General features: G+C 42.3%; 2 protein-coding genes across 8 annotated transcripts in view; one reads left to right on the forward strand and one right to left on the reverse strand.

The window, feature by feature from the left end:
* CD1H11orf65 (chromosome D1 C11orf65 homolog) overlaps positions 1-2,401 on the forward strand; it is a 78,911-nt gene extending 76,510 nt beyond the window's left edge. The window contains exon 8 of the transcript XR_013550010.2: positions 2,288-2,401. The gene's annotated coding sequence lies outside the window, so the exon portion shown is untranslated. The remainder of the gene's footprint in view (positions 1-2,287) is intronic.
* The window catches only part of ATM (ATM serine/threonine kinase), a 129,762-nt gene continuing 113,843 nt past the window's right edge, over positions 211-16,129 (reverse strand). For all 7 annotated transcript variants that reach the window (XM_078432709.2, XM_078432710.2, XM_078432711.2 and 4 more), the window contains 7 exons: positions 15,639-15,788; positions 13,623-13,788; positions 12,176-12,262; positions 10,661-10,775; positions 9,416-9,479; positions 2,865-3,001; positions 211-2,775 (listed from right to left, as the gene is read on the reverse strand). In XM_078432709.2, coding sequence (XP_078288835.2) covers positions 2,592-2,775; positions 2,865-3,001; positions 9,416-9,479; positions 10,661-10,775; positions 12,176-12,262; positions 13,623-13,788; positions 15,639-15,788 — 903 coding nt within the window. In that variant the 3' untranslated portion in view covers positions 211-2,591. The remainder of the gene's footprint in view (positions 2,776-2,864; positions 3,002-9,415; positions 9,480-10,660; positions 10,776-12,175; positions 12,263-13,622; positions 13,789-15,638; positions 15,789-16,129) is intronic.

Below are 16,129 nucleotides of genomic sequence, written 5' to 3' on the forward strand. Positions count from 1 at the left end.
GGTCCCCGCAAGGACTGAGTGCAGGGCACCGGACCGGATCTGGGTAGCTGGCTCCCCAGCTGACCTGCGTACAAGCAGCCTGTCTGCGCCAGACCCCAGGCTCTTTAAGGGTCCACTGTGCCCGCCTCTTGCTCACCGTTGTCTCCCGGGAACTAGCACCATGCCTGGCACACAAGACAAACATCTGAATAAAATAAATGAGTCCTAGCATGTATTTCCTTTTAGAAAATTTTATTCAAAAACAGGGAACAGTGCAACAGGCTTTAAGAAATACATTCAATGGTACTAAAATCGATCTACGGAAAATATATAATTTCATTAAAGTGCAATTAAAATACTTGAAGTGGCATATATTTCTAGATTTCAAGTGAGTATACTAGCTTTCTACTTTTTTAAAGAATTGCCTACTGTAATTAAGAAATCCACAGCTTTTCCTATTTCCTTCATACCGAATTTCTAAGTGCATATATTTTAAGTATATACTGTAAGGAGAGCGGGACTGACCACAGAATGAGGCAGCGCTTTCTCTCCTTTAATCTAGACACGAGTGTTCAGTCTACAATCTATTAGCCTTTCTATTGGCTTTCATTGAGCAATTGGTGACGCCTAGATTCTTCTTACTTGAAAGCTTCTAAAGTTAGAGACTGTCCATTTACACTTGTACCTTCACTGTACTATATTCCGGTCGTGGACAGGTTACTTTTACTTTCTCTCAACTTCACTTTCTCCAGATGTAAACTGGGATAAAATCACTAATCTTCCAAGAGATGCTGCATATATTTCCGGTACTCAGCATGCAACAAATGAACAAAAAATTCATTTCCAGACAGTGTTCCTGTCGGAATCTTTGAGAAGCTTAATTCTACCACCTGTGAATTAACTCTTCCTCCTACATTTGTTATCTGCAAATTTGGCAGACTGGACAAAGCCATTATAGTAAGAATATGTGCAACAGGACAGAAAACTTACAGCATACCTCAAGGCACCTCGAGGCCGAAGCGTAGATTAATGTCATTCAAAGCTCTTTGTATGCATCAACTAGCAAGAATTAGCCACAGTTCATTTACCTATACTGTCATCTAGCTCATAATCTCTTATTCCATCTAAGAAGATTCCAAGGCTTTCATAAAGATGTAAGTTTACTACATTCCCTTGATTCACTACAGTAATAAAACTTCCTATATATACCAAATTATTCATGTAGGCAGTGTATAAGACAAAGATATGTCAAGATTAAGTTGGTAATTTGAAATGCAAAATGATCATTTCAAGATGAGTTCTCCAGAAACCTAATCTGGAAGGAACTGTTCTTAACCCTGGTCACTCAAGATTCCCACAGAGAAAACCCAGCTGAAGCTCACCTTACAAAATCACAAGACACACGAATCAACAGTCCGCCACATACGAGATTCAACAGACACAAGCGCAGGAATGTGATTAATGTAGAGCTATTAGAGAGACTATAAAATGGGGATGTGTGAAATGCTTAGTGACAGAAAAAGAACAGAAAAGTTAAAAACAAGTGGACGTTACAAAACAAGTAACAGATCTAACGAATGATTCAGAGCTAAGAATGAAAAATTATTCTTGAAAAAAGAAACCTGATGAATGGTCTAAAAAGATTATGCATAGCTAACAAGAGAATTCATAAACTAGAAAAGGGATTCAAGTCATCAGAGAAAGAGAAAAGAGCACAGAAGGGTTTCAAAGATGAAGAGAATAGAATGAGAAGGGCCAGTATACATTTTAAAAAATAGAAACGATACCGTGTCTTTGAAATCTGTTCTCCATAATGTAACAACTTCACAATCTAGTAACGCTGAGTGATCTTCCCACTGAAAACCCAAATATGTTTCTTAAGTACTAATTTGCTTTTAACGTTGATTATATTTTTTTTCAATTTACTTATTTTTGAGAGAGAGAGCGTGCACGCAAATGGGCGAAGGGCAGAGAGGGAGACAGAGAATCTGAAGCCAACTCTATGCTCTGAGCTGTCAGCACAAAGCCCAACACTGAGCTCAAACCCACAAACTGTGAGATCACAGCCTGAGCGGAAGTCAACGCTTAACCAACTGAGCCACCCAGGTGCCCCTCAACATTGCTTAATTTTATTGTAGCTTTACTATGATATATAAACGGTTACAATTGTAAAAGTTTTTTTCCTTTTATAAACATCAGATAACTTATTCATACATAATACCTGAGAAACAAGTTTTAATTAAAAGCTACCTCAAACCTAGCAGTTTATTTCCTTTAATTCACTGTCAGTTATGTTCCTGCCCTTAAGCTGAAGCAGAAGTCAGTGGTTATACTGCGAACAACACAAGTATGTACTCGGGAAGAAGAAATACACGCTCAGCCCAGAAGTACAGCATGAACGACACTTCTAAAATGTGAGAGAAGAGATTTTCGTGGAGACGGTCGAGGCATCTTCTGGTGACCAAGGCAAGTACTAAACACTTTTTAAAGGCACAGTACACAGTTCATTCGGTTGTACGTTAACGCCTATTCCAAGTATGCCGGCTGCGTTAAAAATGAAGGCCGCGATGTCATTTCGAAGGGCTGAACCGCAGGGCGAGGCACATGCCGCCTCACACCCACGCTTTCCATCCCGGGAAGAGCCGGCTGAGGTTCTTGGGGTCCATGGCCTGCTGTATGAGCAGATTCACCTGCCCCCCGACGCTGAGCACGGTTCCCTCCTCCACCCCTTTCAGTTTCTCTTGGAGCCGCATCAGGACGCGTTCGGCCACTTTGTTCAAACTCTGGTCGATGTCACTAAGGACAAACACAAAGGCTGCATGAGGCGGAGCGGGTTAAAGGGCCTTGGGAAGAGGAGGGTCTGAGCAGGCGACAGCAGGGCTCACCCGAGACCGCGTCTGCACTCCTGGTCGTCCGCACTGGGAGTGGACTGGAGCTCCGCGTCGTCCTCCGGCCTCTGCTGTAAATACAGAGCTTTCAAAGGATTCATGGTCCAGTCAAAGAGGGGATCGTACAGGAGGACCTAGGCAGGGAGAAGAACAATGTGCGCCTGGACGTGTACTTAGACACAGAAGAACCCGCGTGATAAAGGTAACGGAGGTCAAATGCTAGGCGGGAGGATGGAGGGGGGTGGAATGGGCCAGCCTGTGGCAGGCAGCCCCCACCTCCTTGTGGAGGAGACCACGCGAGCACGACGCTCCGGGCTTCTCACCCCCCCAAACCATTCTTCTTGTGTGGGGGTGCCGACCTCCCCCCACCCGGAAACTGCTCTAGTCAAGAGATAAGGACTAGTCACTCTCCTCCTCCTCTCTCCTCCTCACTGCTATGGTCCTGAGCAAGGGCACCTGCTCTGCCCACCCCAGCTCCCCTCGGGCTGGACCCAGGCAGAGGTCAGGTGTGGGAGTTGGACAGGACCGGCCAGCCTGTCTGGGCTTCACCTCTAGCCACGTCTCCAATGATTTTATCTGTACTAACCCGAACATTTTGATTTCTACCTTATTCTTAAGGCTTTTTCCTTTTCTCTCCATAAGTTTCAAATTTGGAGAAAAGAAAGGGTATACTTTATTGAAAACTCCTCAAAACCAAAGGTCTAGTGCAGTGTGGAGACAGATGCATGTAGTAGAATTTGAAAACCAGAACTGGCATGGCCAGAGCAAGGGACTTTAGGTCTTAAATTTTAGTAAATGAGGTCATGAGAGATTTTTGACCTGGGCGATGTAGAACAGCTAACTGCCCCGCTGTTTATAAGCAGGCTTTTTTTTTTTTTTTTTTTTTTTTAATACTCCTTAGCAAAAATGCTTACCGCATAGGTCTTAATATGTGCAAACTCATTTCCAGGGATGATGACTACAGAACTGTACCATTTTTTTGCTGCTTCAGTTCTGTGGGCTGCAACTATAAATTGCCTTTAGTGTTACATGTTCAATTCCAAGACAGGTACTGATTCAGCAGTACCAAAATTGGCTCATCCATTTCATGCTTTTAAGCAACCCCCAGAGCCATTAAAAACCATAGGGGCACCGACCCTGAACATATGTGGTTTGTCTGCAAGTTCGAGGATTCCTGTGTGACATTAAGTTGGGCATTGACATGCTCTAAGCTGAGGCATCCAAACCAGATTCACCCACACAAGGGAGGTACATTTTTTACAATTCCAGTATAGTTAAAACACAGTGTAATATTAGTTTCAGGTGTAGGATACAGTAATTCAATACTTGTATACATCACCCTTTGCTCATCACAAGGGTTCTCATTAATCCCCATCACGTACTTCCCCATTCCCCCACCCACTCACCTCCCCTCTGGTGACCATCAGAGGGACCACCACCTCCCCTCTGGTGACTCTATACTTAAGAGTCTATTTCTTGGTTTGCCTGTTTCTTTTTTTTCCCCCTTTGCTCATTTGTTTCCTAAATTCCATATGGTATTTGTCTTTCTCTGAATAATTTTCCTTAGAATATACACTCTAGCTCCATCCATGTTATTGCAAATGGCAAAATTTTATTTTTTTATAGCCACGTATTATTCCACTGTATATATACATCACTTCTTTATTCATTCATCTACTGATGGATGTGTGGGCTGTTTCCATAATCTGGCTATTGTAAATAATGCTGCTGTAAACATAGGGGCGCATGTATCCCTGTGAATTAGTGCGTTTTTTAAGGTAAATACCCAGTAGTGCAACTACTGGATCATAGGGTGGCTCTAGTTTTAACTTTTTGAGGAAACTCCATACTGTTTTCCAGAGTGGCTGTACCAGTTTGCATTCCCACCAAAGGTGCAAGAGGGTTCCCCCTTTCTCTGCATCCTTGCCAACATCTACTGGTGATTTTACCATTCTGACAGGGGAGAGGTGATATTTTATTGGGGTTCTGATTTGCATTTCCCTAATCATGAGTGATGTTGAGCATCTTCTCGTGTGTCTGTTAGCCATCTGGATGTCTTCTTTGGGAAAATGTCTATTCGTGTCTTCTGTCCATTTTTTAATTGGATTATTTGGTTTTTGGGTATTGAGTTTTATCAGCTCTTTATATATTTTAGATACTAACCCTTTATCAGATATGTCATTTACAAACATCTTCTCCCATTTAGTAGGTTGCCTTTTAGTTTTGTTGATTGTTTCCTTCACTTTGCAGGAGCTTTTACTTTGACAAAGTCCCAACAGTTTATTATTTTTACATTTGTTTTCCTTGCCTCAGGAGACGTATCTAGAAAAAAAGTTGCTATGGCAATTGTCAAAGGAGTTACTGCCTGTGTTCTCTTCTAGGATTTTTTTTTATGGTTTCAGGTCTCACAGGTTTTTAACCCATTTTGAATTTGTTTTGTGTATGGTGTAAGAAAAGGGGTCCCGTTTCTTTCTTTCGCATATTGCTGTCCCGTTTTCCCAACACCATTTGTTGGAGAGACATTCTTTTACCCGTTTTATATCCTTTCCGACTTTGTCAAAGATTAATTACCATATAATTGTGGATTTATGTCTGGGTTTTCTATTCTGTTCCATTGACCTATGTGTCTACTGTTGTGCCAGTACCATACTGTTTTGATTACTACTGCTCTGTAATGGAACTTCCAAGCCTGGAATTGTGATGCCTCCAGCTCTGCCTTTCTAAGACTGCTTTGGCTATTTGGGGTCTTTTGTGGTTCCATACGAATTTTAGGACTGTTTCTTCTAGCTCTGTGAAAAATGCTGGTGATTTATTAAATGTGTAGATTGCCTTGGGCAATATAGACATTTTAACAGTATCTGTTCTCATACATAAGCATGGAATGTCTTCTTCTTTCCTTGTGTCATCTTCATTTCTTTCATCAGTGTTTTATAGCTTCCAGAGTACAGCTCTTTCACCTCTTTGGTTAGGCTAATTCCTAGGTGTCTTATTTTTGATACAATTACAAATGGGATTGTTTTCTTAATTTCACTTTCTGCTGCTTCCTTATTAGTGTATAGAAATGCAACAGATTTCTGCACATTGATTCTATATACTGTGTCTTTAATGAATTCATTGATCAGTTCTAGTCATTTCTGGAGGAATATTTTAGGGTTATTATCTTTTTTGGTACCATGTCACCAGCAAATACTGAGTTTTACTTCTTCCTTACCAATGTGAATGTCTTTTCTTTCTTGTTGTTGTCTGACTGCCATGGCTAGGACTTCTACTGCTGTGTCGAATAAAAGTGGTGAGAGGGGCCATCCTCATCTTGTTCCTGATCTTATTAGGGGGAAAGCTCTCAGTTTCTCACTATTGAATATGTTGTTTCCTGTGGGTTTTTCACATAAGGCCTTTATTATGTTGAGGTATGTTCCCTCTACACCTGCTTTATTGAGGGCTTTTATAATGAATGGATGTTGTACCGTGTCAAATGCTTTTTTCTGTGCCAACTAAAATTATCATGTGGTTTTTGTCTTTTATCGATGTGAGGCATCATGTTGATTGATTTGCGAATACCGAACCTACATCTACATCTGTTTGTCAGAGATACTGGCCTGTAGTTCTTTTTATGGTGTCTTCATCAGGGTGATACTGGCCTCATTGAATGAATCCGGAAGTTTTCCTTCCTCTTCTATTTTTTGGAATAGTTTGAACAGAACAGGTATTAATTCTTCTTTAAATTAACATTCTTTTTAAATGTTTGGTTGAAATTGTCGGTGAAGCTGTCTGGTACTAGACTTCTGTTTGAGTCGATGATCAAAAAATCCCAACAATTTCATTGCCGGTAATCAGTCTGTCCAATTTTTAAATTTCTTCCTGCTTCAGTTTTGGTAGGTTATGTTCCTAGGAATTTATCCATTTCTTCCAGGTTGTCTAATTTGTCTAATAGTTTTTCATAATAATTCTCTTATAATTCTTTGTCTTTTTTTTTTTTTTTAAAGTAGGCTTCATGTGCAGCATGAGCCCATCGTGGGGCTTCAACTCAAAACCCTGAGATCAAGACCTGAGCTGAAATAGAGTCGGATGCTCAACCAGCTCAGCCACCCAGGTGCCCCCAATTGTTTGTATTTCTGTAGTGTTGGTTATTTCTCCTCTTTCATTTGTGATCTTGTTTGAGCCCTTTTTTTTTTTTTTTTAATGAGTCTGGCTAGAGGTTTATCCATTTTATTGATCTTTTTAAAGATCCTGGTTTCATTGATCTGTTCTCTTGTTTTTTTTAGTTGCTATTATCATTTATTTCTGCTCTAATCTTTATTTCCTTTCCTCTGCTGGTTTTAGGTTTTGTTTGGTGTTTTTTTCTAGCTCCTTCAGATGCAAATTTAGGTTGTTTGAGATTTTGAGGTATTTGAGTATTGCTTTATACTTCCCTCTTAGAACTGCCTTTGCTGCATCCCAAAGATTTTGGACCATTGTGTTTTCTTTTGTTTCTTTGATCTCTTGGTTGACCCGTTCATTCCTAAGTTACTTAATGTCCATGTATTTGTGGTCCTTCCAGATTTGGGGGTGGGTGGGTGGATTGACTTCTAGTATCCTAGGCCAGAAAAGATGGATGGTATGACTTCAGTCTTTTTTAATTTCTTGAGACTTGTTTTGTGGCCTAATATATGATCTGTTCTGGAGAATGTCCCATGTGCACTTGAAGAGGATGTGTAATTCCATCCTAAAACAGATGGAATTTTTGAATATATCGGTTAAATCCATCTGGTCCAGTCGGTCATTCAAAGCCACTACTTCCTTGTTGATTTTCTGTTTGGATAATCAGTGTGAATGGGATGTTGAAAGTCTCCTTCTGTTATTGTATTACTGTTGATTAGTTCCTTTATGTTTGTCATTAACCGTTTTACGTATTTTGGTGCTCCCCTGTTATGTGCATGCTTACAATCATTGTATCTTCTTGTTGGACTGTCCCCTTTAGTATTATATGGTGTCCTTCTTGGTCTGTTCTTACAGTCTTTGTTTCAGAGGCCATTTTGTCCGATAGAAGCATTGCTACTTCTGCTTTGTCCTGACATCCATTTGCGTGATAAATGTTTCTGCACCCCCTCACTTTCAGTCTGCTTGTGTCTGTCTTTAGGTCTGAAATGAGTTTCTTGTAGGTAACATATAGATGGGTCTTTTTTTTGTTTTTTTTTAAATCTACTCTGTCACCCTGTGTCTTTTGATTGGAGCATTTAGTCCATTTATGTTCAAAGTAATTACTGACAGATATGTAATTATTGCTATTTTGTTATTTGTTTTCTGTTGTTTTTGTGGTTTTTCTCTGATCCTTCTCCTGCTCTTTCATGGTTTGCTGACTTTCTTTAGTAATTATAATTGGATTCTTTTCTCTCTATTCTTTGCATATCTATTAGTATTTTTTGATTTGTGGTGACCATTAGGCTTATATATAACATTTTCATATAGCAGTCTATCTGAAGTGGATGGTTGCTTAAGTTTGAACCCATAGGGAGGTACATTTTATTAATCGACCAAAAGAAATGGAGGCTTCTACTATCATAAAAAGCCCGTATGTTCTTCTTGGGTTGAAGAAACATAAATTATTTCAAACTCTAGGGCTTCTGCTGGAGTCACAGTTGCCAACTCTGAAATCAAGGAGGAACCAGAGTATTTCAAAAACTGACTTTAGTCTTACTATCCGAATGGAACACAATAAAGGGACACAGCCTGATTAAGCTAGAACAGGGTTTCTCAATCTCGGCATTCCTGACACGATCGGGCTGAACGCTTTGTTGTGGGGGTGTCCTGTGCACTGAAGGAAGCTCAGCGGCATCCCCGGCCTCGACCCAGTACAGGCTGATAGCTCTGAAAAACCACAAATGTTCCTGCCCTGTCCCCAGAAGTATGGTTTGCGTATGGTCAGCCTCAACATTTTTTTAAAAGGCGTGCAGGTGATCCTAGAGCACAGCCGGTCCGGCACCACCGGGTAACGGAATAAAAGCCGAAGACTCTACGGGAGGGAGGCTCGCCTGTGCTCCGGCCCCCACGGTGCCTTGAGGAGGAGACCCTACTACCTCCTGCTCCACACAGCCTTCTCGCCAGCGTGGTGAGTGCCTGCTCCAGGTACCCAATTTCGTCCTGGGTAGAGCTGGTGTCACAGGCCCTGCAAATCTGCTTTCCTTCCTTCCTTTTCTGCCTGATCAACATGAGTCAGTGACTCAATGGTTCTGAACCTGGGCAGGGAAAAGGAGATACGACTTCCTGGTTTCTCTTAAAACTCCAACGGAAACCATTCTGAAAGCAAGTAATGCCACAGGAGAGACCTACGACATCAAAGTGCTGATTTATGAATCGAAGACTACAGATTACTTATACTGCTGTAAAATGCCCAGAAATTTGAGAGGACTGGAGGCGTTTCTAAACCATGACTTACTGATTTATGCGCCCACCCCCCTCCTGCTGCCCGGCAGCTTCCCACCACATGAAAATGAAGCACCGACCCTCAAACCAGTCACCTTCTAACAAGACCCACAGTCTCTCAACAGAGATTCCCTTATAATACGCCTTACCTCCACGATGGTCAACAGGGTTTCCTGAGAGCTTCTCATAACCTCCATGGTTTTCTCACAGCATCTACAAACACGTCATAAATAGGGATTTTGTTACACAACACTGTTTCCAACATACCTTCATCTATGTACATTCACATATACCGTGCTGAGACTATTCTTGTTAATAATTCCCAAATTAGTATCTCAAAGAGCAGAGTACTGGGCAGACTGTTTTCAGTAAATGTTTTTGAAAGGAACAGAAGTATGTAGGTGAACGTAAGCTAAGCATTATAAGGATAACACAGTACTACTATGAAACATTTCTCTGTCCTTGATTATTGTGGTAATTTTTAGCTCATTTTAACTAAATCTACTCTTTTAAAAGCGGAGTACACGGCCCAATGCTGGGAAAACTATGGGGAACTGCGACGTGCTCTCAGCAGGAACTGGTACATCAGACACTCCTTCAGCACAGGTTATAGGCCCGACAATGAGCGCCCAACGGAGTTCTGGGCAATAACAAGAGAGTTCGCTGGGACAGGGGCATTAAAGGTGGAGGCAACTGCTTCCAGAGGGGGCTAGGAAGGAGGTTAATATGTCCTGTGAGGTTAGGTCCCGGATGGTCAGAAGGAAGGGAAAACTATGACTCTTTCTATCTCGGGTTTCTCCTTTCTACCAATAAAGCACTGGAACATAATTTAGCAGTGAATTCTATAATCTACAGAAATCAATCATCCAAATAATTTTGACACCAAAACTAGAATTAAATAAAAACTTAAAAAAAAAAAACCCGATTATGTTTAATGTTAAGGGATTATAAGTAAAATTCTGTTTCTCTCAAAAAAAACCCAAAAAACAGGCCGGTGGTCACCAGAGGTGGTAGGTGGGGGAGGGGACGGGGAGGAAGGTGGCGAAAGGTACAAACTCCCAGGTAGGAGACAAGTACTGGACACGGCAAGTACGACAGGAGGACACCAGTTAACACTCTGGTTCTCCCTCGAACACAGCTATGTGATACGTAAGGAAGTTGTTAGGAGAGGGAATCTTAAGAGTCATCACAAACTTTTTTTGTCTTTTTCTGTTCTTCTTCGCTTTTTATAGTATTGGTATGGGATGATGGATGTTAGCCGAAGCTGCTGTGATCATTCTATATATATATATATATATAAATCAAACCATCATGCCGTGTGCCTTAGACTTCTACAGTGATGGATGTCAGTTATTGTTTAATACAACTGGGGAGAAAAAGAAATAAATACACACCTTCTGAAGACCCCTTCAACACCAGTAATGCCCATCCCATCCACAATATCTCTGGTGAGTCTGAAAGGAACCGTCTCAGGAGTAGGCAGGATTTTACCCTGTTCAAAAGCGACTCCTAAAGTCAACAGTACAGCAGCGTTAGGAGCTTCCCTCCTCCCGTGTGGCACGTGAGCTGTGCATATTCCCCAAATAATCTGTCACCGACAATCCGGAGCACCAGAACCCACAGTGGTTTATTCTTTTTCTGCTCTGCTTGCCTAGGAGGTGCACCTCAGGTTGAAAAAGTGTAACTACTCTAGACATTAGAGAAGTTCCAGATTAAACAGTGATTTTTTTTTTAAATGAAATAATGATGGATAAGATTTAAAATGCAAAACATACTATGTATGTAATCTTAATTTATATTTCTTTATTTAAATATACACAGGGGGACCTGGGTGGCTCAATCGGTTAAGTGTACAACTTTTTTTTTTTTTTTTAATTTTTTAATGTTTTATTTATTTTTGAGAGAGAGAGAGAGCGTGCGAGCTGGGGAGGGGCAGAGAGAGAGGGAAACACAGAACCTGAAGCAGGCTCCAGGCTCTGAGCTGTCAGCACAGAGCCTGACACAGGGCTCGAACTCACAGACTGTGAGATCCTGACCTGAGCTGAAGTCAGATGCTTAACCGACTGAGCCACCCAGGCACCCCTAAAGTTTTTATTCTGAGACAGCTATAGATTCATATTCAGTTGTAAGATACAATACACAAAATACAAAATTTCTCATATACCTTTTATCCACTTTCCCCCAATGGAACAGCTCACAAAACTATATAGTACAGTATCACAACCAGGATACTGACATTGATCAAATCAAGACACAGAGTATTTCCATCACCACAAGGATCCCTCGTACTGGCCCTTTTATAGCCACCCACATCCTCCCACGGCCTATCACCGCCCACCCGCCCACCCTGTGCTTCCAGCAATCACTACTCTTTCGTAATAAATGCATTCTGGGGAAAACCATATAATACCCTTGATCTCCTCTATTCTAATGGAAATCAGCCTTACTCTCTCTTGGCAAACCACTTACGTGGCTACTACAGAATTTGTAATTTCCTAAGACTACACCCTTTTACAAATCTTAAATTCCACACTAAGTGAAATCTTTTCTTTTCCCTTGTCTACCTCTGCAGCTGCTTAGCGACATGCGGCCTTCACTTGGCCATATTTCGTGTCTCACCATTCCTGCAAACTCGTCTTCATTCTTCACCCCTCTCTCTCTCTCCTGTCCGGATGATCCTTGCTCGCTCACTCTAAGACCTGCCTTAAACGTCCTGTTCTAGAAGAACCACCCGTTACGCCAGCAGTCAGCCAGTCCCTCCTGCACATGCTGCTGCTATCTGAAACATCTCCTGCTGTGGTGTATCTATCTCCTTCTCCCCTGTAATAAGCTGGGGGCAAACATCATTTCTTAAGACACCGTATTTGTTAAACAGAATAAAGATGCATTTCTCATCTTTCGCCACTTACCTAAATCTATGTGTACGAGCTCTGCGGACTGCTCATTTATCAAGATGTTCTGTACGTGTCTATCACCAAGTCCAAGTATGTAACCGACTGGGAGAAAAAACAACAACCTGAGATCACTGGTATCTATTTCTAGAACACATTTAGCCACAATGTCAACTAATACCACCACCACATGACTTTTTAGTGTAGAACATTTAGCCTAAAGGCAGATATGTATATAACTTGCCACTTTGTGCTTTAAGTCAAGTCTTGCCAGCTATTTTCATTTATACTGCATTTTACAAATCCTAGATGATGTGCTTAAAAAAAAAAAAAAAAAAGCTTTCCCTTTACAAATAAGCATACATCTAAAAATATTAGTACATACTTCCAAAATTAGTGTGGTTAAAGTCGAGACCCATTATGGGGCAAGGTCAAAGCAGTATTATAGGCATTCGAATATTTTACTCAGTATACTTTTAAAGTGAGAAGCCTATGGGTAAATTCTTCATTCCTCAGTGAAACTTTCTCCCCTGTGATGAATTACATTTCACACAAATTAATCATTAATTCATTTCATCAGATATCTATCCAGGGAAAACTGCATTTCTGTTTTTAACGTAGATGATGGCATGCACGAATGCTTTTAATCCAATGAAAAACACCGTGCGGTACTGCAGAAGCAGTGAAGAGGGAGTCAGGAGGCTTGTATGTGTAGCCACATTAACTGGCTCTACTTTCTTGTTTATAAACTAAATTAGCTCAATCAGATTAGAGATTCTCAGTGTGGAAAAGAAGAGGGTTTTGTATTACCTAGAACTTTTTCAAAACGTACATGCCCTGCCCTCCTGGAGTGTGGTACCTAAGTGATGGAGGAATGGTCTTTATTACTTTAAAATCAATAGATTAAGAAATCTCTGGTGTTCAACATGAGTTTTCATAGTTTAGGATTTTGTTAATTGCCCTATCTAGCTATTCCAATCTCTTACCAATTAAAAAAAAAACAAAACAAAAAACAAAGCCAAAATATGCATTGTTGCATATTTAAATATATACCATGATTTCTAATGCAAAAATAAAATTCTATTAAGCAGATTCAATTACTGTGTGATATTAGAGATTCTGTACAGAACAACAATAATTAAAGGAGACAAGTTAAATATAGTTATTATGGGTTTTATGATTTTCCAAAGAAAATGTGAGAAAACAGTGTATCGAGGGAAGGGAAAATACACCATATGCACTATGCAACAAAGAGGAATGACCAGCCTGGTCTCTCTTCCTTAGAGGAGAGGAAGCCTTCTGGGCAAAAGCTCGCAGGAGCTGCACTTAGAAGCTGAGAGTCAGGATGAACAAGAAATGAGATCTCACGTTGAGGATCGCCCAGCTGACAGCCACCACCACGGCCACCCCCCTGGAGCTCAGAAAGCACAAGTGCTGCATCTGCCCAAGTGTGTGAGAAGCTTACCGATAGAAGAAGTAGCCACGCTGCGCGTGTAAGCCAGTCGCTTCTCGAACCAAACAGCCGGGTCCAAGAATTTTTCCATGCAGAAGTAACGGAAAACCGGTTGAAAATTTTGGCAGATATCCGTGAAGGTTTTATATTTCTCTTCGAAAGACTTCTTTTGTACATCCTTTTGAAAGACCCAACATAAAACTTTCTCAACGCTGTGTTCAACTACTTTCAACACCTACTCGGAGTTTCTCGATAGAACCTAGTACGACAGACGCAGAGGCGACCAAGAGGTGAACGAGGCATCACCTCCGCCACCGGCAGCTGCCAGTCTGCTCAGGGAAACAATTCCACGTCAGAATCCCTTTAGGGTTCGCGTGTCAATCTCGGGGGACACCAACAGTGGCTGTTCTTCTCTTAATTCAGTGCTAAAATCTATGTGGACATATACACAAAAAAGCCAGAGGCAGCTCTAGCCTCACGGCACCAGGGTCAAGAGGAAACAGGAAGAAGAACGGAAGCGTCATTGATGGACGGCCAAGCAGCTCACGTGTTTCGGATGTGTCCTCCGAGACCTTCTGACGGCGCTTCGCCCTTCCCTGAAGCAAAGCTTATCTGGTTCATTGGGCCCAACTCGCCGCTCCATGCTGACGAACCGAACCTGCGTCTCTGGCCCCGTGTCTTTATTAAGCTCCAGCTCAATGTGCTTCTCCAAGCGGCTCACTCAACACGTGCGCGGGGAGCACTTCCAAACCCAAACCTCTTCCCCGTCTCCGCCTCGGCAAACCTCAGCCACTTCCTCTCTCCTTCCACCCCCTCACCAGAAAACCGGGTGCCTCTAATGACTCTCTTCCCCAAACCCACTTCTAGTCAGCAACCAAATCCCATCAGTTCTGCCTCCTTACTGTTTCTGGTATGTTCCCCCATTCTCCGTTCCTCCATTAGTCTTAATTCAGGACCCCTGTGTCATGCTTCTCGTCAGCTTCTCAAAAATGTAGCCCACGGTGCTGCCAGAGTCGTTTCTCTAAAATGCAAATGTGGTACCAGCACCTTCTCGAGGGTTCTCTACTGCCCACAGGATAATGTGCAAATTTCCCGGCATTTCATGAAGGAACCTTCCATTTTCTGACAACTACTGCTGCAAGTCTCACGTACACCTCCTCCTCAAAGACGAGGCCTAAGCAGTCTCTAACTGCCTCTCCGTGCCCCCTCTTGCCCTTTGACCGCGTGCTCCTTCTGCTTAGAACACCAGCTCGGGCAGTAATCTCAGCTCAAAGGCCACTCCGCCATGAAGCCCTCCAGAATTTGACCCCACCCCTGTCTGTCTCAGAGCAGCCCACCTCCCGCCCCGCGCGGCGCCCTGGACAGCCTTCCGTGACAGCGCCCGTAGAGCTCTATCACACACCTCCCATCTCTATAGAACAGCACAATGAAAGGAAAAGCAAAGGACTTTAGAGCTGGACAGACAAGAGTCACATCCTTGCTCCACCATTTACTGCTCACTGACCGCGGGCAGGTTACATTTCTGAACTTCCTCTCGTTTTAAAATGGGAGAAATATGATGATGATTAGTCCTAACGTCTGTGACGTGTCAGCACAGTTGCTGGGAGACAGGGGGCATTCAGTAAATGTTGCTGACTGGCTGAATGACCGTCAGGCCAGATGGCGTCTTGTGGCACGTGTCTTTAAAGGTCTATCGGTTTCATATAAAAATTACTTCATAACCTGTTTTTGGCTTTAGTCAGCGCTTGAATCAGCTCACCCCAAACTGGAAGCAAATTAGCATTCCACTGAATGTGAAATCTCTCATCAGACCAAGGCTGACACTTTATATAGTTGAACCACTTTCATTTTTCACTCACACAAACTTCCATTCCGGTGAGCCCACTTTCTCTTACTTCGTGTCATTAACCTTAGTATCATTACCCGATGAAATTAAAATATTCTGTACTCAGTAACATTCAGTAACTGCCAGCTTTAATAAGCTATTAAATAATCTTGCAATAATTCGTACTTCTGAGTGTCACTCACCATCATTTTCTTTTGGCACTGAAGGGCGCTGAAATCCTTCGGCCTGTATCGCTTATGAGCGCCATTCTCGTTGTTAACAAGAAATTCACCGATAGGGACGGTTCCCGTGCACCATTCGAGAACTCCACTTCGCTGAGAAAGCGGAACCACCTGAGTCCCAGATTAGATACATTTTGATTATGCAAAGGTATCCCCGGGCACGCAGCGGTCACTCAACTCTCAGAGTCCGCACGAAGCAGCTCTTCAGGTGGGACCGCTATTTCCCTGTCCAAAGGAGACAAAACTCCTTGGAGGAAAATAAACTTAGACTCCAAGAACACGATTTTCCAGCCCGCCGTGTGGACTCCTGAGGGCCTGCTCCTCTCTCAAGCTCCAGGATTCGCTGAGGCCGGTCCTGCTAACTATACTTTCCTGCATCGTCTGTGACCCAACGGTTTGCTCCATTTAGCAGGGAGCTGCCTGCTTTCCTTCTACTTAATAGCAAACATATT

The sequence above is a fragment of the Panthera onca genome, chromosome D1 (genome assembly GCF_046562875.1).
Source record: "Panthera onca isolate mPanOnc1 chromosome D1, mPanOnc1 haplotype 2, whole genome shotgun sequence".
In the NCBI taxonomy this organism is placed as follows: Eukaryota; Metazoa; Chordata; class Mammalia; order Carnivora; family Felidae; genus Panthera; species Panthera onca.